The sequence below is a fragment of the Procambarus clarkii genome, unplaced genomic scaffold (assembly GCF_040958095.1).
Source record: "Procambarus clarkii isolate CNS0578487 unplaced genomic scaffold, FALCON_Pclarkii_2.0 HiC_scaffold_375, whole genome shotgun sequence".
In the NCBI taxonomy this organism is placed as follows: domain Eukaryota; kingdom Metazoa; phylum Arthropoda; class Malacostraca; order Decapoda; family Cambaridae; genus Procambarus; species Procambarus clarkii.
In genome coordinates this window covers 172,679-188,380 of record NW_027189408.1, presented here as the reverse complement: position 1 = coordinate 188,380, position 15,702 = coordinate 172,679, and the positions used below count along the sequence as shown (strand labels likewise).

The 15,702-nt window shown below is 45.0% G+C and overlaps 1 protein-coding gene across 1 annotated transcript in view; it reads left to right on the top strand.

The window, feature by feature from the left end:
• LOC138361418 (tripartite motif containing 13-like) overlaps positions 1 to 15,702 on the top strand; it is a 45,377-nt gene that overhangs the window by 5,981 nt on the left and 23,694 nt on the right. Inside the window, exon 2 of the mRNA XM_069320749.1 lies at positions 11,045 to 11,115. Coding sequence (XP_069176850.1) covers positions 11,110 to 11,115 — 6 coding nt within the window. The 5' untranslated portion in view covers positions 11,045 to 11,109. The remainder of the gene's footprint in view (positions 1 to 11,044; positions 11,116 to 15,702) is intronic.

Below are 15,702 nucleotides of genomic sequence, written 5' to 3'. Positions count from 1 at the left end.
TTATGAGCTGTGGAAAAGAAGTTCCTGTAAAATAGTCTAATAGGGGGTATAGGTGTTGTGTTAGTTGTCTCTTCAGAGGTTGCATGGCGTTTCACTTTCCTTCTTATGATGTCTTCCACGAAACCATTAGAGAAGCCGTTGTTGACTAGGACCTGCCTTACCCTATAGAGTTCTTCGTCGACTTGCTTCCATTCTGAGCTGTGGCTGAGGGCACGGTCGACATAAGCGTTAACAACACTTCTCTTGTACCTGTCCGGGCAGTCACTGTTGGCATTCAGGCACATTCCTATGTTTGTTTCCTTAGTGTAGACTGCAGTGTGGAAAACTCCGCTCCTTTCCATGACTGTTACATCTAGAAAGGGCAGCTTCCCATCCTTCTCCATCTCGTAAGTGAAACGCAACACAGAATTCTGCTCAAATGCCTCCTTCAGCTCCTGCAGATGTCTGACATCAGGTACCTGTGTAAAAATGTCGTCAACATACCTGCAGTATATGGCCGGTTTCAAGTTCATGTCGACTAAGACTTTTTGCTCGATGGTACCCATGTAGAAGTTTGCAAACAGGACACCTAGGGGAGAACCCATGGCGACCCCATCTACTTGCTTATACATGTGTCCATCCGGGCTCAAGAAGGGTGCCTCTTTAGTACAAGCTTGGAGTAGTTTCCTTAGACTGTTTTCTGGTATGTCAAGAGGACAGAGTGTACCGTGATCCGGTCTGTACTCCTCTTGACATACCAGAAAACAGTCTAAGGAAACTACTCCAAGCTTGTAGTAAAGAGGCACCTTTCTTGAGCCCGGATGGACACATGTATAAGCAAGTAGATGGGGTCGCCATGGGTTCTCCCCTAGGTGTCCTGTTTGCAAACTTCTACATGGGTACCATCGAGCAAAAAGTCTTAGTCGACATGAACTTGAAACCGGCCATATACTGCAGGTATGTTGACGACATTTTTACACAGGTACCTGATGTCAGACATCTGCAGGAGCTGAAGGAGGCATTTGAGCAGAATTCTGTGTTGTGTTTCACTTACGAGATGGAGAAGGATGGGAAGCAGCCCTTTCTAGATGTAACAGTCATGGAAAGGAGCGGAGTTTTCCACACTGCAGTCTACACTAAGGAAACAAACATAGGAATGTGCCTGAATGCCAACAGTGACTGCCCGGACAGGTACAAGAGGAGTGTTGTTAACGCTTATGTCGACCGTGCCCTCAGCCACAGCTCAGAATGGAAGCAAGTCGACGAAGAACTCTATAGGGTAAGGCAGGTCCTAGTCAACAACGGCTTCTCCAATGGTTTCGTGGAAGACATCATAAGAAGGAAAGTGAAACTCCATGCAACCTCTGAAGAGACAACTAACACAACACCTATACCCCCTATTAGACTATTTTACAGGAACTTCTTTTCCACAGCTCATAAAACGGAGGAAAGGGTCCTGAAAGATATTGTCAGTAGAAACGTTATCCCTACAGATAAAAAACAGAAGATACAACTGACGATTTACTATAAAACCAGAAAAACGGCCAGCCTACTCATGAGAAACTCTCCAGACACAAAGCAGAACGCTTTAAAAGAGACCAACGTCGTCTATGCCTTCAAATGCCCTCTTGGGGACTGTAAGCCTAAAAAAAAACAGTATATAGGCAAGACAACAACATCTCTTTCCAGGCGTTTAACGATGCATAAGCAACAGGGCTCCATTAAGGAACATATAATCTCTTCCCACAAACAAACCATCACCAGAGAAATCTTAGCAAACAACACAGAAATCATCGATAGATACAGCGATAGCAGGCGGCTTGACGTCTGCGAGGCACTACACATCAAGAAGTCAACACCAGCAATCAACAGCCAATTAATGCACAACTATATTCTACCCACTTCAAGACTCCGCTCCAATATAGAAGCATCAAGAAATATGGACCAATAGGCTTTCTACAATTACTTTCATTCAATACCCATTGTTTCGTGTTCTGTCTTGTGTTTGAATTTAATACCCATTCAATACCCATTGTTTCGTGTTCTGTCTTGTGTTGGAATTTAATACCCATTGTTGAAAGTTCGTTTTTCACCTCATCCACCTCACCCAAATGTAGATATAAACCTCGAAGATGTGTAAAGCTCTATTCAGTTTCAGTTGTGTGTTTGTAAACTAAAGTCTTTGAAAATGTAATAAGTTTTACGAAACGCGCTCAAGTGTCGTGTCAGACTAGAAATAAAAATGAATTTTGGAGAATTGATCTTTGAATTACCATCAATAGTGAAAAGAAACATAAGAAAGATCAAGAAAATTCGTGTTAGAATTATTAATCTTACTTTTTCGGTCATTTTTAATAATATATGTCTACAGGAAAGACTGCTACCAAAATATACTAATATATATATATATATATATATATATATATATATATATATATATATATATATATATATATATATATATATATATATATATATACACAACTTTAGAACACTTTCTCACCAGGAGACTCGAACCCTAGCCAGCACAGAAGCCTTCCAGCAACTGGCATAACAGGTACGCCTTAACCCTCTGCACCACCACTCAGAGGGTTAAGGCGTACCTGTTATGCCAGTTGCTGGAAGGCTTCTGTGCTGGCTAGGGTTCGAGTCTCCTGGTGGGAAAGTGTTCTAAAGTTGTATACTTAACTCTCGTGTTTAGGAGAGTTGTGCCATATATATATAATATATATATATATATATATATATATATATATATATATTCCTATGAATACGGGTATAATAATTGTATCACCAATATGCAGACACACAATATGTTGTAGTATACAAATGGTCCACACACACACATGGTCTTATTTAAATGTATTAATTTACACACTGTTGTTGTCAGCTTGCTGGTAATAATAACATTGTGCTGAGAATTAGTAATGTGTGTAGTACCTTGTGACTCCTTTTGTTTCGTCTCCTGGCCCAGTCTGCTGCTGGCCCAGTCTGCTGCTGGCCCAGTCTGCTGCTGGCACAGTCTGCTGCTGGCACAGTCTGCTGCTGGCACAGTCTGCTGCTGGCACAGTTTGCGAGCACAGTCTGCTGGTACACTATGCTGGCACAGTCTGCTGGTACACTATGCTGGCACAGTCTGCTGGTACACTATGCTGGCACAGTCTGCTGGTACACTATGCTGGCACAGTCTGCTGGTACACTATGCTGGCACAGTCTGCTGGTACACTATGCTGGCACAGTCTGCTGGTAATGTCTGCTGGGACACTCTGCTGCTGGCCTATTCTGCTAGTACATTATGCTGGTACAATCTGCTGGTACATTAAGCTGGCACAGTCTGCTGGCACCGTCTGCTGTCACAGTCTGCTGCTACAGTCTGCTGACACAGTGTGCTGACACAGTCTGCTGGCAGAGTCTACTGGCACAGTCTGCTAGCGCAGTCTGATGCTGGCACAGTCCTGCTGCTGGCCAAGTCTGCTAACACAGTCTGTTGCTGGCCAAGTCTGCTGCTACAGTCTGCTGGCATAGTCTGCTGGCGGAATCTGCTGGCACAGTCTGCTGGTACAGTTTGCCGGTACAGTCTGCTGGCGCTGTCTGCTGGCACAGTCTGCTGGCACAGTCTGCTGGCACAGTTTGCCGGTACAGTCTGCTGGCACAGTCTACTGGTACAGTCTGCTGGTACAGTCTGCTGGCACAGTCTGCTGGTACAGTCTGCTGGCACAGTCTGCTGGTAGTCTGCTGGCACAGTCTGCTGGCACAGTCTGCTGGTACAGTATGCAGGTAAAGTCTACTAGTACAGTCTGCTGGCACAGTCTGCTGGTAGTCTGCTGGCACAGCCTGCTGCTGGCACAGTCTACTGGCATCGTCTGCAGGCACAGTTTGCTGGCACAGTGTGCTGGCACCGTCTGCTGGTACAGTCTGCTGCTGGCACAGTCTGCTGGTACAGTCTGCTGGTAGTCTGCTGGCACAGTCTGCTGGTAGTCTGCTGGTACAGTCTGCTGGCACAGTCTGCTGGCACAGTCTGCTGGCACAGTCTGCTGGTACAGTCTGCTGGTACAGTCTGCTGCTGGCACAGTCTGCTGGTACAGTCTGCTGCTGGCACAGTCTGCTGGCACAGTCTGCTGGCACAGCCTGCTGGCACAGTCTGCTGGCACAGTCTGCTGCTGGTATAGTCTGCTGGTACAGTCTGCTGGTACAGTCTGCTGGCACAGTCTGCTGGTATAGTCTGCTGGTACAGTCTGCTGGTAGTCTGCTGGCACAGTCTGCTGCTGGCACAGGTAGGGTGTGTGGTAGACTGTCTTTACCACACCCACCACAACAGCTTGGTGGTTCATAATCGTGGAAGTCAATATTCATAGTTGTATAAAAATTGTGTATGCAGTATAATAACACCAAAAATAACAGGTTGTATTTTTCCAAGTAATTAATATAGATGCATATTATTAACATGAATATATATGAGGATTCCGATGTTCTACATATTTTACCATATAAATTACTCAAAACACACACTATTGAATAACTTTAGTGCAAAAAGTGAGAAAAACTTATCAGAAATATTGAAAAAATATGTAAAAATTTAGGATCGGGAAGGTTTTGCTTCTTCCCGTATTCTTGGAATGTCCGTCGTCTTCCGGTCCCTTCTGGGGCTTGACGGTCCTTCTCCAAGCTTCTCGTTTTTCGGCCCTGTTTCTTTCTTTCGTGTTTGTCTCTTATCTCCGTGCACTGTCCTGCGCTGCACAGGGTTGCCAGATTGGGGTCCATGGAGCCCAGTTGGGCTCTTTGTAGCCCAAATGGGATGCTGTGCTATGTTTCTTCTCGGTCCTTTCCTGCTCTTTTCAACTATGGTTAGCGGCTGCACTGTGTACTCTCATATGGGATTCGGTTGTTAACAACACTATTTTGTATATTTTTGTAGTCAATTCGTGGTTTCTTTCTTTAGCTCGCGACTTCTGGCATCCCTGCTGCGCATGCGCCGTGGTTGTTTGTTTTGATACGGGCAGTGTGTACGTGAGCTGGGATTTTGTGTCCCTTTTCTCTCCGATGCTTCGGCGCTCGTTCCTCTCCATTCTCCAGTCCGTGCCCCCGTAGTTCCTGCGGGTGTTCTGGATTGCTGCTATTGGGAGGACGCTGGGTTTTCCCTGCATATGGGTGTCGGGCTCTTCCTTCGCCTCTACCCCTGTTCTTCTCCTGCATGTGCGGGTTTGCCTTTCTTCCACTGGCGGTGCTCCCGGAATTTTCTCGGCTATGTTGTGTCGTGACACGTTCGTGCCTACGTTCTGTAGGTGAGTTCATGCGGTCTGGCTTCTCTTCGGCCAGGTGCTGGTTAGTGATTTTTTGATACGAATATACGAACATCGGAACACAGGTGACTGCAGCAGGCCTAATAGGCCATACGAGGCAGCTCCTATTTATACCCATCCAGTCCCACTCTTGTGCATGTCCAGCCCATGCTTGAGTTCAGATAGGGGGGCCCTACTTCCACCACGTTTCGAGGTACAATGGTGGGGTTATATGTTATGGGGGTAAGTGTTCCTGTCTGGATGTTCTGAGGTGACATTTTGCAGCAGTTTTCATGTTGTGGATGTGTGTTGGGGATTGGGTATGGATTTTTGTTTGGCCCTTCTGTGCTTCTTCCTGGGGCCTTAATTGTTCTTCTGGTTTAATTGTTGTAAGGGGGGTCATAGCCCCGTTTTTCATGGTCTTATCTGGGTCACTCTTTCCTTGCACGTCTTGCAGTGCCTAGCTTAGACCTTCCATATACATTGGATTTTCTGTACGGTACTTACCTAGTTGTACTTCCCTAGTTGTGTTGCAGGAGTTGGGCTCTGGGTTTTGGTCCCGCCTCTCACCTGTCATTTGCTCATGTGCAGGTTCCTGGGCCTGCTTGACTCTATCATATCTGCGCTTGAAGCTGTGTGTGGTGTCATCCTTTACCACATCGCTTCCTCATGCGTTCCGCTTGTCTACTACTGACACTGCAATACTTCTTTCCCATGTCTCTTTGGCTCGTTTGGGTTATCCTTCCACCAGTGTCCCTTGGTGCGTGTGCCCCTGGGGTCCCGTAGTCGGTCTTTCTCTTCCTTATCGCTTCCTTTGGGAATCGTCGATGTGGGTGATCATATCTTCGTAGCTCATACTCTTTGGTTCGGGTACTGGTCTGTTGGCGTACCTTTGCACCTTTTTTTCCTTTTCGTGTTGTGTTGGGACGTGTCAGACACCTGTGTTGTTGGCGTGGCTTGTTGGGACATGACCAGCGGCTCTGTGTGTTGTTGGTCGTGTCCCTTTCATTCCTGTTTTGCTCCTTGCCTTCTTCGTTCCTCATCTTCCTTCAATGCTCATGTCCCTGGCCGTTGGTGCTGGGGCTTTTCTTCTGATCTTGTGTTTTTCCGTTTTCTCCTTTTATCCTACACGTGGTTGTTTTGTTTGTGCCTTTTGGCTCTCCTATTGCCTCCTATTTCGGTTCCTGGTTACCTGACTTACCCAGCCTGTTGGCGTTTTCACGTTCTCTCGGTTTCCCTTCTCTAGTTTCGCAAGTCGGAACTGTCGTCTCCGATCTCCTGGCGGGCTCGTGGGAGTTGGGGTGTCTTCTGTATGGCGGATGTTCCATCTCCTTTGTCGGCTTGGGTTTCTGGCTTAGCTGGCTCCGTGGTGGCACCCAAGATCTATCCGCAGCTCCGCATCTTCCTAGGCTCAATTGGCCCATGGCGGGGCCGGTTCGGTTCTGCCTCGAGTCTCTCACCTTCTGTTGGTGGTCGGGTGGCTTCATTGATGGTGTCCCAGCTGCGTGCTTCTTCTTGGCGGTAGTGTGGGGTTTTTGGCGGCCCTTCCTTTTCCTTCTGTCCCTTCTTCGGTAGCTGCATTTGTTGGCGTGGCCTTGTCCTTTTCTTGTGGAAGTTTGGGGCCGTCATCTTGCCCCATACTGTCGCCTCGTATCGTGAGGCGCTGGCAGAGCCACTTCGGCTTGCTTTCGATTTTGATGTTATCTCTGTGCCGTTTCGCAAGCTGTCTCATGCATTGTTTCACCTCCGGCCTGCTCCTGCTCTTGCGCAGCCTGAGCCGTCCTGGTCATTGGACAGAGTGCTATTTTCTTTCTTCTCCTCAGTTTGTTGTGGCCCCTTCAGTTCAGGATTGTTCTATAAGGCTCCTTATCTGTTGGCAGTGACCTCTGGCTGTCGGGTTAGGTAGCTTCATGCTCTCCTCCGGCGCAGGGGTTTCTGCTCTTTCAGTCTTCATGATGGTTTTGTTCGTCTGCAGCTGTCTCCTTCTTTTCTGGTGAAGATTGAAACTGCTGCTTTCTGGAGGGGTCCCTGGGTTGTTGATGCTTCATTGGTTGGGCCGGGGGTGCATCATGTTTTGTGTTCGGTGGTGGCTCTTTGCCGTTACTTGCGCGCCTCGGCCTCAGTGTCTGGGGACACGCTTTGGGTTGATCCGGTTTCCCTTTCTTCCCTGTTCGCGGGTGTGGGTCTCCCAGGTCGTCCGCAGAGTTCTTACGACTAGCTAGCCTGCGGTCTATCCCCATGCCCATGACGTTTGTACGTTCACTGTGCTTGCTGCCGTCTTGGGCACCATGTCCTGGGCTGGCATTTGGGCACGGGGCTTTTGGCGGCCGTACAGGGTCCTGGCTGCTCGTTACCTCGTGCACGTCCCTAGGCCTAGTCAGGCCTGTGTCATTTAGGTCGGCGGTTGCAGCAAGTTGTCTCGACTTCGAGTTGTGTAGTGAGCAACGACCGCCTCCCGGGTAAGTCCTTACGTTCTTCCTCTGTGGGTAGTTAGCTCCGGGGAGCCGAAGGGGGTCCCCCCAGAAAACCAGCGTTGAATGTAATAAAACGCCATTTTCTGGGTGAGACCCGGAGGCTGCTGCCCGGCATCCCTCCCTTCCCCGGGTCGGCGTTTTTTTCGTGTGTTTTGACATCCAGCCCCAGAACTGACGGGTCGATAGCCGGCGTGAGGGGTCTGGGGCTCCCCCCTTCCCCCTCCCGGGGACGGGGGAGCTGTGTAACAGCGGCGCGGCGACGTGTGACGTCATGATCGTTTGTTCGTTTCTTTGTGGGGAGTTCTATCCACTTGTTCGGCTTTTGGTAGCAATAATTTCACCAGAATAGGGGTTTGTTTTGGGATGCTTACCTTTCTAGGTGCCTGACCCGGTCGATGGCAGACATAGAATGCTTCCAACCACACGGGGGTTTCTATAGGCCATTGCTCCCCTTGCCTCTCTGAGGGGGCCAGGTTCTGGCTCGTGGTCCTCAGTAGACCCACAGAACTCCATACACATGACTGATGCCAAAGTCTGACATTAGCATATCAGCCTAGTAAGCTCCGGGGAGCCTCCGGGTATCACCCAGAAAATGGCGTTTCATTACATTCAACGCTGTTTTTATTGGGGGGGGGGGTGTAACGGATTAATTAAACTTACATTATTTCTTATGGCAAAATTTGTTTTGTTGCCGAATTTTTGGTTGACGTCGAGTCTCTGGGAATGGATTACGATCGTAAATGAAGGTACCACTGTATTTGAATTATTCATGTAGTAAACATTATATTCCACAATATGCCATGTTTAATACTATAGAACATTTTATTTAGCGTACAAAGGGACTTATGGCAAGCAGCTGTTTTTTGTGTATGTTAATTATGTTATGTATGTTATTATGTTACTGTGTATGTAAATTGTCAGATAGTTTGTTCCTCGCCCGGCCCTAGTTACTCTGTATTATTATAATTATTATTATAATTAATTATTATAATCACTGTGCTTGCTGCCGTCTTGGGCACCATGTCCTGGGCTGGCATTTGGGCACGGGGCTTTTGGCGGCCGTACAGGGTCCTGGCTATATTATCCTCCCCTATATTATTATAATAATAATTATAATACGACTTATTGTAATTAATAATTATTACTCTTCCTTCTGCTGGGTCATGAAGGAAGGTAGCCTCGGGTGAAAGGTGGCTGTGATGAACCCATAGGTGCAGGGTTGGACACCCTCCACCTGGGGCTCAGGGAGCCCAAGCTCTGCTTCAGGAGGCTGGGGTCGTTCTTGCCCCTTGCTGGGCTGGTTCTTCTCCGGTCCCGACCACGGCGGTCTCCGGGTCTGGAGTCCCTGTGTTCTCTTTTACCAACCTCGAGGTTAACTCCGGAGTTGGAGCCTCTCGTTCTGACAGTTCATGCGACGGCGCTGGAACCAATCGTATTGGCGTTTGCCTTTCCATTGGAGACTTTCGGCGCCTGCTGCTTGGATAACAGTTTCTCCAGCATATCAACCTACCCAGGCTTTGTGCCCTGGAGAGGCCACTCCAGACCGACAAGCAGAGCACAACTCCATAGTCTCCTGAGACTGATGGATGCTACTATTATGTAAATTATGTTGTGTAAATGATGTAAATTATGAATGAATGAATGACATAAAATGTTTCAAACATTTTCATTAATCAAAGAGTTGCTACATTATGTTTTCTAGTTTATTCTTTATATGCTTTTGTCTTTCATATTTGTTTTATTATACATTTAAATAGATGTTTATACGCTCATAAATACACATTTACACCAGTAAATTACATTTTTAAATGTTAAATTTGTCGATGTTTAACATTTAAAAGATTTGGTACATCCAACTTTCTGATATGAAGGAAATGTTTGAAATTATATGGAGAGAGAGAGAATGTATGAGAGTCACTCCAGGAAAATTCAAGCTAACGTATGATAGCGTATTATTTGTAGGTAAAATGCATTTGAATTTCCAAGTGGTCAGTGAATCACATTACAAGAGTCTTCTCTATACTTTATTTGTTAGGTTTATTCTATTTAAATTTGTGATTTCAATATGTAAATTGTGGTGTTTTTCCGTCTACTGTAGAGTTAGCCACATTTTCTCATTACAGAATCCTATATATTTTCTCATAAGATGTTTAATTATGAATACCTGAATGTCTTATAATAAATAACTGACACTGGATACCTAACTTGTGATCGCGCTTCCCTCCGTTAATTACACCTCTGCCTCTTGCACACTATTACGTGGGTTCTCAATGGTTAAAATAATCTGGCATTATTATGAGTGTTTTCATATGGAAAGATCAGAAACCTTTCATTCAGTGAGTGTGACCTGAGCAGGCTTGGCTGCTTTAGGTAAAGTATTTCCAGACAAGAGGTTTAATAATATAAGTGTATGTATGCCTTGTTTTGGTCTTGAAATGAAGTATTAGAATAGTTGTAAGCAAGGTTAGTTATTAGTGCTATATATGTAAAAATGACCTGAATATGCTTGATAGAGGTCATATATCCTGGATAATATATTATATATACTGTATGAACTCGATTATCCAGACTATATGGGAAGGACCCCTATCCAGTTAAGCCCGACATCCGTATTAGCTGAGTTTTACCGGGGAAGAAAAAAATAACATTCACAATCTTTATGTATCACAGCCAACGTGATTTGAATTTCCACACACACTATAATTAGTGTGTGATGCTGGGTGGGTGGTGAGCTGGGTGGGTAGCTGCCTGGCAGGAAGGTGGGCAGGGCAAGTGGGCGGGCAGATGGGTGGGTGAGCTGGGTGGGTAGCTGCCTGGCAGGAAGGTGGGCAGGGCAAGTGGGCGGGCAGATGGGTGGGTGAGCGGGTGGGCTGGATGGCTGGCAGGAAGATGGGCTGGATGGTTGCATGGCAGGCAGATGGGTTTGATGGTGCACAGGTGGGTGGATGAGTAGGTTTCAGGTGTGTGGACACCCACTCCAGCCTCCCTGCTTGCTCACCCACCCATAGCCTGACTCCCTCCTTCCCTCCCTGCCAGACAGGGTCCCTCCTTGCCCTCCTTACTCCTGCCCACCCCTCCTTACTCCTGCCCACCCTCCTTACTCCTGCCCACCATCCTTACTCCTGCCCACCCTCCTTACTCCTGCCCACCCTCCTTACTCCTGCCCACCCTCCTTACTCCTGGTCACCCTCCTTACTTTTGCTCAAAGCACAATACCTAAAAAAATTATTTAATTTTTCTAAACATTTACTGTGTTTTGGTGGGAAAAATTTAGTCATAGAAACCTTAAATTTGTTTTATTTTGCCTAATAGGTAATACTGCTTCCAGTCTCTGCTCAACTACCCAGGACGATAGCAAACACAACTTTTGCCCATTAATGATGGTAAGGACAATTTTATTCTTACTGTACTACCAGTGTGTGTGTTTATCATGTTGATGTCGATATCTAGTGATTGTGAGTGTATTAATCAAGATATTTTCATTAACTAGTGTATTAATGTTGGTGTTGTCATTTACCAGTGATGGAGAGTGTATTAATTATATTGTCATTACCCTGTGATGTTGAGTGTATTAATCATATTGTCATTACCCAGTGATGTTAAGTGTATTAATCATATTGTCATTACCCAGTGATGGTGAGTGTATTAACCCTCTGAAATGCAAATAGTGCATAATTTTGCTCAATAAGGGGTGTGCATAAGACCTTAACCACTGCACTGCGCCAAACGACAAATGCCATTCGCCAATTACTGCGCCAACTGACAAAAGTATTTTTTATTTCTTCGTATACAGTCGAAGCACGCTCGCGGTAGGTTGGGTACAAAATGGACTCTTAGGACCTCCAGTGAGAAGCAGCCATCTTGGAAAAAATTCCCAGAATGTCATAGGGCTGCTGGCTGGGTTAGTACTGAGTGAGCAACAATGGGTGGCACACGCGCCTCTGGCTCCCAAACACCTGTCCAACGCGGTGTTGACTTGGGTACAAGATGGATTCCTGAGGTGTTTGCCAGATTGAAAAAAATTCCCAGCATTCCCCACAGTCATGGGTAGGCTCATATTCAAGGTAGCAACCGTGTCATATTCATCCATATCAAGCTCCCAGCCCTAGTCAGCCATGTTTTTAAGAAAACATCATCTGATATTAGAATACAAGGCATATTGCTTGAAGATGAGCATGCCAATGATTTTGATAACCCAAATCTGGAAAAAGACCTAACACAGGTATCTGCTACTAGTGATATGGATAGTAAAGTGAACGATGTGGAGAGTGTGTACAGTACACAGCTCTCACAGCCCTGCCATGCCGGACTAGGTCATCACCATCAGTGGAACAACACAAATGAATTTTTGTATGTTCCACTGAACATTTAGTGCCAAATGCAATTCACTTGGACCATCCGGGAATTTGTTAGAGCGGGGTCTGTTAGAGTGATGATGCGCTGTATTTGAAAAGAAAAAATGCAAGAGTAGAGAAGTGATTGTAAATATTATTCAGCAGATATGTAAGTAATAACATTTAGCAGATACTGTATATAAGTAATAAAGTTTACCAGATATGAAAGTAAAAATAATAAAGAACAGAAGAGTGGGAAATTAGATAATTAATCAAAATTAAGATTTCTAGAGTAAACGAATTGAGATTCAAATAATTAATCAAATGGAATACAAATAATTAGCTAAGTTAAGAATTAGATTAATATTGTAATACATGAATATGATATGGTAATAATACAACATGGGCAAGGATATGCAATATAAACGGGCAATACACAGGCAAAAAAAAAAGAGAATAAAGTGAGAATTAGACAATTAGATTAAGATTATGAATAAATAAATGGATTCAGATTCAAAATAATTAATAAAAAAAGAAACATAGTTAATCAAATTAAAAATTCAGTAATCTCTTAAGATTGTAATACAGTAATATTATATGGTAATAAGACAAGTTGGATAAGGGTATGCAATAGAAACAAACACATATGGGCTGGAAACACTGATGTACTTAAAGCTTAAGAATCCATTAACAATACTGGAATATTAGACAACAAACAAGACTAGTAGCTAATATTAATGGGCAGATATATAAGTGAGAAATTAAATTATTAATTTTTAATTCACAAAGTAATGAATTAAAGATTCAGATAATTTGACAAATTAAGAGTTCAAGGTTTATAACATTTTGGGAAATTGAAGTGTTAGTATCAACAGATAAATGGGTAAGTTGCAAATATTGTAAACTAAGAATCTGATAACTAGACAAATTAAGCATTCAAAAAATTATTACATTTTATAAAATTGAAGTCTTTGTAGTAATAGTTATAAGAGGGTAAATTATATGTATTTAACCCTTCAATTGCGCATCGCATCATATGATGCTTTGCCCGACTTGCAGTAAATTGCGCATCGCATCATGTGATGCGCGGGCGTACCGAGCATGATTTGAAAGGCCCGCGGGGTAGAGGGGGTCCCCATACACTGCCCAGGGGCTATAGTAAACAGCCGCCATTTTGAAAAAAAATCCAGCTCACGCTACTATTGCTTGGGAGGCCTCAGTTACCCGGCAGCCACCATGTCGAGCGCACGGCCGAACGCTTCTCGAGCATGCCCCACGCAATCACTCACCCAAGAGCAAATAACCAGTGAATTATTTTCCGATGGTGAGGAAAGTGACTTTGATGACTCTGATATTGATAAAGACTACACCCAATTGACCGATGTTGATAGCACGGACAGTGAATATGAGATACAGCCGCCTCCTGTGGCGAGGCCTATACCCTCACCCATGCCACCTCGGCCAGCGTCGACCCCAATATTCCCTCGGCCACACAATTCCTGTGATTATTTAGAGTCTGAGGATACTTTCGGTGACGAGTCAGAGGAAGGTGACTCTTTTTCTGGTTTTAGTGAAGTGGAATCAGAACATAGTGTTACAGAGCCTGGTGCCAGTACCAGTGGTGTTACTGGGCGAGATTTTGTCGCGTCAGCAGCGTCTCGGCCAGCCAAGCGCCACCGCATAGCACCACATGTGGCACCAAGAGCCTCATGTTCACGTGCCTCTACCTCACGTGCACGTGCCTCTACCTCACGTGCACGTGCCTCTACCTCTTGTGCACGTGCCTCTACCTCACGTGCAGGTAGCGGCCGTACTGTGCGTAGACGGGCTTCAGCTCCTGGTCCACGGGGTGCATCGCTTCCTCGCCGTAGTGCCTCTGCTGCGTCCCCTGCGTCTCGCAGGACACCAGGTGTACTAGTGTGGAGTGATGGTGCTAGTTTTATTCCTCGAATTCCTGCCTTTGACGATAAAGACGTTGGGATTACAGATCTTTTCCCTGATAATGGTGATGATATGAGTGAATGTGATTATTTTACCGCATTCTATGATGAGCCGCTCATGGAATATATTGTACACCAAACGAACCTTCATGCGGCTCATCTCATTAGAAAAGATATATCAGAATTTTCACGCTTGCAACGTTGGAAAGACACCAATATAGGGGAAATGTATGTGTTTCTTGCAATATGTATGTTGATGAAACACTGTGTCAAACACGCTATCACAGATTACTGGAGCAAAGATCTGACTATTCCAACACCTTTCTTCGGGAAATATATGTCCAGAGACAGATTTCAGATACTCCTCAGGTGTGTGCATTTTGCAACTAATGAGGACCGGACTGAGGAGGATAGACTTTGGCGAGTGAGGCACTATATGAATGAGGTGATTGGAAAATTCAGAGATTTTTACGTACCAGCACAGAAGCTGGTGATTGACGAATCCCTTATACTATTCAAAGGACGTGTTTCATTCAAAAAATATATTCCCTCAAAACGAAACAGATTTGGCTTGAAATTCTTTGTACTGTGTGACTGTGAAACAGGATACGTGTTACACATGATTCTGTATTCAGCTAGCGATGTAGACATTCCCGGTAACGACGAACATGGTTTCTCGGGTAGTGTGGTGAAGTCACTGATGGCACCATGGACGAACAAGGGCCACATCTTATACACAGATAATTACTATACAAGTCCATTGCTAGCTAAGTTCTTGATTGAAAATAGAACCGGGTTGGTTGGCACAGTAAAGCCACGAAGAAGGGAAATGCCAGTGTTTGTCGGTGGACTTGCAGTTGGTGAGTGCCAGGTACGGAAATGTGATGAAATTCTCTTAGTACGGTGGAAAGACAAGAGAGAAGTGAACCTGCTGACAACCGTTCATGAGGGTACAATGTTGAACAGTGGCAAGGTGAGCCGTGTAACGAGAGAACCAGTATATAAGCCAGATTGTGTTCTTGACTACAATATCAACATGTGTTTGATTGATAAGGCTGACATGATGATTGGCACTATCGAGTATGTGCGGAAAACATTGAAGTGGACAAAAAAAAAGTGTTTTTCCATCTTGTTGACATGAGCCTGTTGAACTGCTATAATTTGTACCTGGTGAAAACTGGACGTAAACCTGTGTTCCGTACATTTGCTTTTACACTTGCAACACAGTTATTAGCAAAGTTTGGTCAAGAAGTCCCTGGCATACGAAGACCAGTCATGAACCCAGTGTTGCAGCATGCTGCAACACCCAGGCTCGCTCACATAGATGCCTTTCAGCAATACAGACTAAAGAATTTGCCAGCAGGTGGAAAGCGTGCAATAGGCCAACGTGCATGCGTAGTATGTAAAACAACAAAACGAAGAGTACAGAAACGTAAAGTGGGGTAAACATGGTGTGAAGCGTGTGCAGTTCCATTGTGTGCTGTCGACTGCTTCAACGACTACCACACACTCCAAGACTTCTAAATGTGCAATAATAGTGCAAAAACCTGTACATAGTGCGTGCTTGTGTGTACATATAATAATGAACATTGTGATTACATAATATAATGACGTAATGGAAAACATTTGTGTGCACATGTGTATACTCGATGTATGTAACATTTATTGACAATGACTGTGATGTAACATTATGTGC